This window comes from Corvus brachyrhynchos, unplaced genomic scaffold, assembly GCF_000691975.1.
Source record: "Corvus brachyrhynchos isolate BGI_N302 unplaced genomic scaffold, ASM69197v1 scaffold1, whole genome shotgun sequence".
Taxonomy (NCBI): domain Eukaryota; kingdom Metazoa; phylum Chordata; class Aves; order Passeriformes; family Corvidae; genus Corvus; species Corvus brachyrhynchos.
This window is the reverse complement of record NW_008237222.1, coordinates 12,301,622-12,313,031: the sequence shown is the minus strand read 5'-3', so window position 1 is coordinate 12,313,031 and position 11,410 is coordinate 12,301,622. Positions and strand designations below refer to the sequence as shown.

General features: G+C 40.6%; 1 protein-coding gene across 1 annotated transcript in view; it reads left to right on the top strand.

Moving 5' to 3' along the window:
- The first annotated feature begins 5,028 nt into the window (after window positions 1-5,028).
- AKT1 (AKT serine/threonine kinase 1) overlaps window positions 5,029-11,410 on the top strand; it is a 72,042-nt gene continuing 65,660 nt past the window's right edge. Inside the window, exon 1 of the mRNA XM_008629798.2 lies at window positions 5,029-5,205. Coding sequence (XP_008628020.1) covers window positions 5,160-5,205 — 46 coding nt within the window. The 5' untranslated portion in view covers window positions 5,029-5,159. The remainder of the gene's footprint in view (window positions 5,206-11,410) is intronic.

Sequence of the window (11,410 nt, the reverse complement as noted above, 5' to 3'; positions counted from 1 at the left end):
CAGAACAAAACTTCTGTTACAAATACTGTAAAATGTAATTTGATTAAAAACATCTCAGGTTGGTACTGAGGTTCCGAGCAGCACAGTTCTTAAATTATATGAGCATAAACTGTAAAAGGACTTGTTCTTGTTTGGGAACATAAAGAGGATTTTGTCTGGGTTGGAGGTGGGGGTATGAAGAAGTTGCTTTTCTGCCATACTCAGTTTTGAAATAGGTAGCTGAGTTTGTCCTATCAAGTTGTTGTTGTGTTTGCAGCATGGACAGTTGGATGTCGTAACATGAACAGCATTAACCTCCTGTCTATTGATCAGCAAAGGCATGAGAGCACAAATATTTCAAATTACCGTTTTGTAAACCCAGATTAGGTTAACAGATTGGGAAAAAAAAAAGGGGGGAGGATGTGGCTGTAGAGATTTGTTTTCCAGTTACCGTTTTCCTCATAACTTAGTATCTGAGAAACCTTTGTGAACCTTGTGATCAGCTGCACTTGAAATGGCATGAAATTCCAGTTTAGATGTGGTGTCATTCGACACACAGCACATAGTAGCAAATACTGGTGACCACACCTAAGTCATGGCCCACAAGGCCTTTTTGTGAGGGAAGTTAAGATGGTGGAACAACCTGGTCCTTCTAAGCTTCCTTGAAAGCTGTCTGCCCAGATTTGGTAACTGGGTCATGGTGCGAAGCTGCTGCAGGCTCAGAGGGCCTTGAGCACGCTGGAATCACTGCTGCTCCTATGAAGCACCCAGGGCAGGATTTGCGTAACGCAGGAGATGTACTTCACTGGTCAAAGCCTGGTGGGAACATCTGTCTGTAGCTCCACTTGAAACGTTGGCTGGATCCCAACTTTTTTGTGTCTCTGCTGTTTAGGTGCAGTTGGCTGTCAGCTGGGAGCTTGCACCGGGAAGAGACTGTAGGTTGCTCATGGTATCCCATGTAATGGGCCCGAATGCACCACCCTGGCCCAGTCCAGTTCCTGTGTACCTCATGTGCTCTCATGACAGTGTCATGTGCCCACAGTAGGCAAACTTGGGCTGCTGGATCCTGTTTTGCCTGGTCCTGCTGCTGTGTGTGATGAGAACACGTAAGGATGTGCAGCACATTTGGGCTCAGGGTGTCCTGGGAGAATCAGGAATGTGCCACACCAGGACAGTGGGCACTGGTAACTGGTGGTGTGACAGGGCAAAGTGTTAGCCCAGGGGAATGCTTCATTGTAATCTGCTTTCTGATCTGGGCTAGTGAGTACAGCCCGGACACAGTCTGACATGCCAGGACTGACGCTGGTGGGTCAGATTCTCCGTTTAGTCTCTTGCTTACTCTCCCTCATCAAGATGAGGTGATTACCATAGGTGCTTCTGCATCCCATAAGCTTAAGTTTCAACATCGGCCTTACGGAAGACTTCCTTTTCTTCCCGATCTGCTCTAGGGTGTGAGTGGAAACAAATACGAAACTTTGCATTGGAAAGAGGACAGGAAGTACAGATTAATATTTCTAATTTCTTAGAGAAAAAAGAAGGTGAGGATAATGTATAGAAGAGAACGAGAGAAGGAGCTCCAGCACGACTTAAAGGACGGTTCTGCTCCACCTTCTGTTGGATGGTTGGTTTGAGTGACTCCTTAAAGCAGGTTTTGCTGCTGCAGTGCCTAGGGAAGTGAGTTATCTCATTATTTATGAAGAAGTTAATAACCTTTAAGGAATTAATATGTACGCAAAACCATTGTCACCATGATACAATGCTGATGTCATGCCATTCATGATTTACAGCACTTCAGCTGCGTGAGGACTATTTCAGTGTTAAAAAAAGTATTACAGAAATGTGTGTTGAAAAACAAGCTAAGAGAAAGACCAAGTTGTTTAGCTTTTGACAGTATTCAGTCCTTTACAGACACAGACTGGAGCAGCCAGGTCATACTTACCTCAGATGCCCTCTCTTCACTGGGAACCATTCCTAGATGGCCATAAATGAGGACTGTAATCGTTCCTTTTTTTTTTTTTTTTTTTTTTTTTTCCCTCTAAGGATTTTATGGAAAAGGAACTTTTTCTGGTTTACACATCTTCAGTAGTACACTGACCTATAGTTAACTTGCTCTTCTATTCCGAGAAATTACCCTTGCTTGCTGCCACTGTCTTCAGTAATGTCTCTTACTAAAATAGATGTATTAGGCACAGCCTGAATGTGTGTTTTAAAATACACTAGATTGAGCAGGTTTGCTGCTGTTAGAGCTATGTCTATGGACATCTTGTTAGACAGTGAGAAGGGATCCCCTGCTCTTCACATTGCAAATTAAAAATAGCTTAAATTTCTCCGTGTGAAGTAAGTGCTCTGACATGGCTGACTGAAGGACTGAGGTGGGGACCCATGCTGCAGGTTGGTGTCAGGAAATGTTTAATGTTTTCCCACTTTGTTGTGCCATGGCTTCTTTGCAAAACCCTCCACCCCCTTCACCATCCCTTTTCCCTGAAAGGAGGTGGGCAGGTAAAGACACATCCCTGAGAGTATGGCTGCAATAGCAAGTGGGAAATGTTTCTTGGATAGAAATGGTAGGGAAAAGGCAGTCCAAGCTGCTTGGACACCACAGAGAGTACAAAAAGTAGTTCCCCTGAACTTTGGATTTCTTTGTTGATCTGCTTTTTTTGGCCTTGTTGTCATTCAAATTTGGATTATTAGATGACAGTTTAGGTGATGACAAGTAGGAGGCTGCCAAGTGGTAATCCTGGCAAGTGTTAACCCAGGAAAACCTGGAGTAAGTTACCTGTAGATTGGAGAATTCTAGTCCTTCATGCTTTTTAATGTTTTTAATAATAGTATTGCCCTTTCTACAGCTTAGTTTGTCTTGTAGCTTCCTTTTTTATGTGTGGTTATAGGAAAGAATATTGATTGCTCAGTGCCTCTAAATGGTTGAATTCAGGATGCAGAGGTAGGATTGCACACTCCCTGCACCCTGTATGACACAAAGTTAGAAGTGTTAACTTTCACACCTGGGTGTTGCATTTCCATACTCAAGCTGTGATAATCTTGGGGGTTTTGTTCAACACTTTGCAAATTGCTCAAGCCTCTAAGTGAGGTGTAGTCTCCTCTTGACATCAGCAAGCAAATCTAGCTTGCATGGCTGTTGTGTATGTATGCCATTTTGAAAGGAAAAAGCCTGCTATGTTTGTCAGGTTCTATCCTAATTGCTCTGAAGTTAAAGGAGTTTGTTCCAAGGTATCTCTGGCAGCTGTGGATTACTGGTCTCTATTCTGCAGCATACGGTGTTCTCATATTTATGAAATTAGGAATTCTTACATGTCACTTGTTCCAATGTAATTTTTTGTGTGTCTTCCCTCCCTCAGGCAAACATCTGTTTCGTGGAGCTGATAATTCTAACTAGTGAGATCAGCAGATTTGTAATTTGGAAAAAAACCCCAGACTTACCTTGTTTCTGGGGAGGTCTACAACATAAACTGTTAACTGGAAAGGCTGAGGAACAGTAACAGTATAGGTTTGTAGGCAGAGTATCAGGGGAATGACCTCCTTTCTCCATCCATTCTGCTGGCAGTAATGGAACTTGTTCAAATTTAAGCTTCGTGCTTTGAACACTGCCTGTTTCAGATCACTCTGATGTGTGGTACAAAGCCCTCTGCCCCTGCTGAGATTTTAGTTCTAGGTTGGAATCATTTTGACCACCTGTTTTCTTCCATCCAGTGTCCTGTCTTAGTGAGTTATGGGGAATTAGTTGCTTTTTAATCTAGTTTCTGATGGATGGCTATCACCTGCATGCTCAGAGATAATAGATGCACATGTGCCAAATGCATGCAGAGGTGGTATGTATTTGTTAGGTGGGAATGGGATGTCTTGGTGGTTGATGAGAGACTCCAGTAAAAGCCAGCTCTTTGGTGGCACTTCACAAATGCTGCTGGGTTTTGTTTCATTAAACTTGTTGGTTACTGCTGGGAATTTGTCACCAATTAGGTTTTTTGATCACTCAAGTAATACCAAATTGAATGGCGGCATGGACACTTCGGAGAGCACAGAAGAATTAAAGAAAAGCAGAGATTATTAGTACCACAAGCAGAAAAATAATCAGATTCAATTTAGAAAAATAATAAAAGCTAATGCATTTGGGAAGAAATTACATTCAGTGAGGGAGACAAATGCACAGAATGTTTCTGTGGTAGTCAGCCAGGAGCAAGGCACATTTTCAAAAGAAATTGCAATCTTGAGCCATTTAGAGAGGGACTTTGTCTCATAAAGCAGAGGGGTAAAAATCCCAAGTTGTGCTTGGGTATATTTCATAGTGAGAAAGGCAGCAGCAAACTGCAGTGGAGTTAAGGAAGAGCAGTAAAATTGATCAGGGTGCTTTAAGGGCTGATTTGGGATAACAGAAAGGTACATGAGCTTATCTATGGTTGTTTGTATATCTCTAAGAAAGGTAAAAGTTGGAAATATCAAAGGTAGAGAAGACACTTTTTGGGGAGTTAAGGAGATCTGAGTGGGACTAAGGGGATGATGCTGAAGGTAGGAAAACGTGAAGCAGAATAGGAATGTTTACTGTCAGAGGCTTATCTAAGACATGCTGTGTGCTGGTTAATAGACTATTATCAGGCTGTAAAGAAACCTTCCAGGGGATGTTCTGGAAGTCTTCCTTACCAGGAAACATTGAAAACTGGTTTCTGTGATATTTCAGAATTTTTATTGTTGCAAAGAACAAGGTGGTGTTGCAGAGATGGAGGTCTAGTTAGGTAAGGTCTGGAATCCACCTGTAGTTCAGACTGCATCGGTTAGTGTTCTGAGTCTGCCCATGATCAGCCTACTCAGTGAAGGAGCAGGACTTTAGGAAGCATGTATTTTGGCACCTACACCTGCCAAGATAGAAAAACTCTTGTGGAGAGCTAAGCCCTTGTTTAAGATTTGTAATAATAATAAAAAACCAGAAAAATCCCAAACCAACAACACAGCAATGAAAGCTACTCTGTGTTGTATGCCTTGCTGTACATCTGTGCCATGCTTTGAGATGATGGTGTACTCTTCTTTTGATCCTTTTAGAAATAGCTGGGAAGGAGGAAAACAGAGGAAAAACTCTCGTCCCTCTTGTGGAGCCTTCTGCTGGAGTTCAAGAATTTCAACAGAGTGATCTTTTTCCATAAACTGGTTTTTCAAGAGACATTCCTGCCATTATGAATGAAGTAGCGATAGTGAAGGAAGGCTGGCTTCACAAACGAGGTAAGTGACTCTTCCCTTCTGGACAGTAAATTGACTCCGTGTCTCTCTAATATGGTGTTTAGCAGCATGTCCTCAAATAATCCATTATTTTCCTGTTCATCCTCGTGGGAAACAGTACATAGGGAGCGTGCCTGACTTTCTTTCAAGCTTCAGAAAATGCATGTATAAGGGGTTTTCTTGCGTGTGTGCGTGTGTTCACCAAAAACCGGTGTCAACTGCTTTGAAAATGATGATAAAGGCAGCAAGTGAAGGAGATGCTACTTAGAGGATAAACCGTAGTAAATAATTTTGGTTTGTATGTAGGTCTGTAGCTTTCCTTTTTGTGCTAGAAGGGAGAATTAAGATGAGTATTTTTGAAGAGTGAAAAATATGCCTGTATTTTCTGAGCAATGCTGTGCTCTTGCAGAGACTTGCTAGAGAATGTGCTATTCTGTTTGTGTCTGAATTGCTCTGGGTACCAGTGTCCTGGACAGGAAGAACAGCCTTTAGTTTGTGCACTTCTGTGCATTTCAGTTGTACCACTAATGACAGTTGATTTTTATAAAAAGTCTTTATTCTTGACAGAGTGGCAAAACTGAAAAAACAGTCGAATGTATCAGTTACGCTTTTTGCCTTCTTACATGTTTTCTTCCCAAAACAGTGGGCTTGTTCTTTTTTGGGGAGGTGTTCATTTTCAAGCACCACAGCATGGATCCTATACGGTACCTGACTTACCTGTTTCTTTGTATTCTACTATTGTTTCTTGGAAAGGAGAGAGAAGTGTTAGGTACTTTCCATGATAGCGTCATTTTTTTGGACCAAGAACAGAATCTGTGTGCTCCAGCAATAGGGAAGCTTACATGGTTCTGCAGACTCAGGATTTTTCTAGAGGGTTTGCAACAACTTGCCTGAAGGTGCAAAGGTGTAGCATAATTATTTATGGAAGAAATTTGAAATGCATTATCATAACCTTGGTAAAGGCTGGTGGTTCTTCAGCAACAATAAGAAATTTCTAGGAATTTAGAAAACATGTTGATAGTGTGTATTTTAAAAGGGTGGAAGCGTATATTTCTAACAATTGGATATGTAGTGTAGTTTCGCAGATTGATGCTTGATGTACAAATATTTTGTTCAACTTCTTTTAGGGCTGTGGGTGGGGGGTTTTTTGTTCCGGTTTGTTTCAGTTGGAAACACCTTTGCACTCATTAGCTTAAATAGCTCATTCAGTAATTCTGCTGTATCCAGGCTGCCTTGTTCTGACAAAGTATTTGAGAACTATTCTGTGTTTGGATTAAATAGAAGAAAGAAACACAGAATTATACTTCCCATTCCCATTTATGAATCTAGAAACTGCAAATCAGAGAGGTTTTTTTGGTTATAAACAGTGTTTTCAGGCTGAGTGTTTTTAACCATTTGTTGTTGCAATTCTTCCTGCACTTATGTGTAATTAATTTTTTTTTTTTTTATTTTGAGGAGCATTGTACAAAAATGAGGGAGAAACATTTGTTTTAAACAGTATGGAAAAGGCATTGTCAGGATGATTCAGAGGCACATGTGTCTGAAACTTTTAAAACAATCATGTTGTATTTCAGGTTTGTCTGTGTTTACTTTTGGGAACTGAATCTGTGTTGTTTCTAGGATTACAATAAAGCTGCTTTCAAGTAAGGAGACCTCTGGAGGAGGTCTTAGTAAAAGATGCCCACATCTCCTGATCTGATATTTTTTGTTGTTTTAAAATTGCCTTAGAGAAACAGATGATTATCTCAGATGGTTTGCTGATAATATTATGATGAGATGATGTGCTGAACACATTTCCATTTTCAAAATGTTGCTCTGCATGTTCCACATATTTGATGCTGCAAATTTGTGCCCAAACTCCGAAACTGTTAAACATATCTTGGCATTTTTTGGATGCCAGGTTTCCTAATCTTTTTAACCTGTTTCCCAGTGCGTTTTTGCCCTCTTGGTATGTGTGGTGACACCTATTTCATTCCACTCCATTGACTTTGTAATTGTTAATTCAGTGTTGTCCTTGTGAGGAGGTTTTTAGAAAGCAATGCTCTATCTTCTCTTCAGCCCGCCAATGTGTCAGCTCTGGGACTCTCTTGGTTTTTTTGGCTGTTTAGGGATAGTTTGACAAATTCAGCTATTTTGGCTCTGTCTTTGGTGGGGGATAACTTACCCAGTCTGTGTGTGCATGTGTTTTGTTAAGCATCTTTTTTTTTTTTTTGATAATCTACATTTATTTCCAGACACTATCAGTTTGCTGGCTCTGCTAGTTTAAGTGCTTCAACCACAGGATGTTTCCAAAACTGATGTCTGATATGGTGAGCTTCTGAAGTCAAGCCATAAACAATAATTAGTGCAGGGAGGGACTGCTAAAGGGGGGGATCTCAGATATAGGAAACATACGTGTGTATATACATATATATAGTTTTTCTTTCAGATCATTTATAAAACCAAAGGTTGCACTGCATATGTTCTTTAAAGATCCTAGGGCTTTCCATATGTAAATATTTTAGGTAGTGACTGGCCAAAATCCAGACTGGACAATGATATTCTCTCAACCTAACGTTCGCCTTGGCTTTGGTGTCTCTTAGTTCCTGTCCTGAGCAGTTGAACAGTATGGCTGTGTGCAGTTAAGCAGTTGTTACATCTCACCCCAGCAGTGGCTTAATTTTGGTGGTTTTAATGATTTGCGTATGTGTAAATCAGGCTGCAAAGTGCTCTGGAGCCCTTCTGGATGGCAGGTGTAAGTAAGCATAAAGCCATCATTAGCAGGAGCAGGTGTTTCGGCCTGGCAGGGAAGTAGCATGGCTTTCTAGAACCGTAGGGCTGTTTTCTTCTGTCAGCATGCTTTACATTTATGTTTTTGTTTCCAAGATTAAAAATAGAAATGGAGAAATGAAATTAAGCATTGCTGCCTGACCGAGAGCTCTTGACAGTTCTCTAAGTCAGTCACTAAAGGAAGCTCTACTTCCAGTAGTGCAGATGTTTGTTTGTGCAGGGGCCAGTCGTGTCTGTGACATGTCTAACCTCAACCAGGCAGAAATAGAAGAATTCACGAATGAACTTTCCCCTCCCCATCCCTTTCCCCATTGGCAGGGCTTGGTGCTGTTACTCAAATCCCAGTGAGGATAGACTCTTGTGTGAAGACAGTAGCTTGTGACCACTCTTCGGATAAGTGCATGGCTGAACTGTTCCAACACACAGGTGGAGGAGTTGTGAAGGAGCTCAGGCTTGGGGTTGGTGTGTTTGTGTGTGTACATCCAGGGTATGCAGTCCCTGGTTGTGTGATGCTGAAGGTTTTGTTTAGTGGGAAGGGATGGGGGAAATGGTTTGATGCAGAGGTGCTATAATTGTGATTGAATATGAGGGGAGAAGGAGAAAATTATCTGCCCAAATTACTGCTTGTTGACCTCTGAGATTATAGGTTTTCTGAATGTATGTCATGAGGATCCTTAATTTTGGTTGTGTGTGGGGAACTTTTTGGATAACAGAGGTGTGCCCAAGTGTATTTTACTTGCTTTACTGATCCATTTTAAAGATCTCGTTGGACTTCTTGCATCTTTCTGCTCTGGTCCCTGTTTATAAAGGTCCTTCTATTGTTTCCAGTCTTCATCCTGTTTTTTTTTTTTTTTTTTTTTAAGTCTTTCTTCATGGCTAACAAAGAGGGGATTGTGCATTTTGATGCTCTGTCATCTCTGTCCTCCCTAGTATGTCCGGTTTTCTTACTAGGGCATAAACTTGTATGAAAAAAAGGAGTCTTTTGGAGGCAGGGAAAAAGGGGGAGGGAAGAACATATACTGACATTTGAAAAAGGAAATAGAAAAATCTTGTTTTCTCAGTCTGAGAAATTAGAAGCAATTATAAGGAGCTGGAGAGACCTGTGTATTCATCTATTAATATTTAGCAGGAAATGCAGAGCTATTTTGTTTTTAAATAGTATATTAACACCACATAGTAATTTTAACCATGAGAACCAGAACATGTCCTCTAAATGCCAGTTTTTGTGGACTTCAGGCAAGTAAAACTATTTGACTGATAGAGTCTGTTGCTTACAAGCTGACCAAAACTAATAGAGGCCCTTAAATGAAAAATAATACATAAGACACTTACTCTACTTCTGGATCTAATACTTTTTTTCTCTTTTGGTTAAAGAATTATTTCTGTAATGAATGGAGTGATACAGATGACCTAATAAATAACAAGTGGCCCGTTGTGATTTGTCTTCTATAGCTTCACTGCATAAAATGGGTGCAAGATCCATATGTAAAATACAAACCAGAACTAAAATGCTGATTGTTGCTCTTTTAACTTTCTCTAGCAGAATAGCACAGATGGTGAACTTTAGCTTTGTTATTTTGAGCACAGGTTCATACTTTCAGTATTCTGCTGGTGTGAATCAAAAGATGATTTTACAAGATATGACCAGATATATTTTTAAATCAGGGGGTCTTTGGTGTTGCTGTTTTTCTTCACCTCTTCTTTCTTCTCTCTTTTCTGTTCTCACCATGTTCCCTACCTCTTTTTCTGTATGTGTGTGTGTGGTTTATTTTGGGGTGTTTTTTTGTTCTTACTTGGCTTCTGTCTGTCACTGGGATGTAGTGATGCACTGTCTTGATGACATGTGTAGTAAGAACCTTTGAGGTTCAGATTAGTTCAAGGATCGTCTGGCTTTCATGGTATTTCAAAGGCTGGCTGTGGCACTTGATGCAAAGGATCCTAAGAGCCATCTGAACTCTGAAGATGCCAGCTATAGAGGGCACAGCTGCTTCAGAGGAAAAGCTGGGGGGAATGCAAAGGTAAGAAACAAGATAGGGGGCTGAACAAAAAATGGAGTGGGGAAATTTGACAGAGGGAAAAAAGCTGATGCTGTTTCTAGAGCTGAAGGGTTGGGTTTATAGGGAAATCTGTTGCTCTTCTTGTTGGAAACAAAAGATAAGCTGTGTCAGTTTGTGGTTTTCCTTGTGTGTCTCTTTTTCAACACAATGGGCAATAGTTTTGCAATTCTAGCTCTTGGTTGCTTTCATTTTGCTTGTCCTGTTCTGGGAAAAGGGGACTGGGGAGGAACCAGGAAATTGTCAACCAATAAATCTGACCTTGGTGGTAGGCAAGATGCTAGAGACATTAAGAAAGGATGAGATCACAAAACATCTGGAGAAATATGAGCTGATAATGGCTAGTCAGCTAGACTTTTGGCGGGTAATCTCATCTGATGGAATTATTTGTGGAGAGATCATAGGAAACAGGCTGGATCCAGCATACTGTAAAAGCTTTGCTCTGGATAACAGGGTAAGTCAGAAGCTGAGAATCAGCTGGTACAGTGTAACTGTACTGTACTTCATCTTTGAAAGAGATGGTGTAGCCTAGAAATGGCTTATCTTCCTTTCACAGAGCAGACTACTTGTCTTTGACTCTCTCTGTTACTTTCCAGCATCCTTTCAGAAAACTTTCTTCCAGAACCTTTTTGCATTAAATCCATTCTTTAATCCACAACTTCACATTTTTGAATGGTGATGTCCAAATGTTTCTTTTTTCAGTAAAAATTACTCCCAAAAAGTCTTTATTCCAACATCTTCACAGCATACTTTCAGTTCTTTAGAGAAGTGATGCTGGGTTAGATGTTTTTCTCATTGTAAACTGACTGGGACTTAAATGCAAGTGACACTAAACACTCTCGCTTTGAATGGCAAAGAGGAAGAGCTTGGATGTTGATGCCCACGTTATTTATGTCAGTCCTGGAAGTTTACTTTCATATTCTGTTTTATTGCACATCAGAAGGGAAATAAACTAGGTCTCAATTTTATCTCTAAAAGGGGGATAGCGTCATAAATTAATGTTACTTGTCGTTAAAAGGGATTTGAGAATGAGGGATCTAGGACGTTGCAAGCCCTGTAAAAGCGAGCCTGGGAACACTTGATACAGTGGATCATGCAGAAAGTGCCTGTATTAGCTTTGATTTTCTTTTTCATGGTTCCTTCCTTTTCAAAAAGGGAAAGGTTGGCCTCTGAAAAAAAAAAAAAAGCAGTCCATGTTTTCTGTTCTTTTTTTTTCCTCAGTAGGCATATTGAGAAGTCATCAGGTTTGGATGTAGGAAGAAAGAAGTACTGAGTGAGTATGCTATTTTGGGGTAAAGAGAACAAGAGAATAAAGCCTGCTCATTGCTCTTGCAGGAGTGATTTTAGGCAAGGTGCTGTGCCATACATTTTAAATTTGGCGCCAT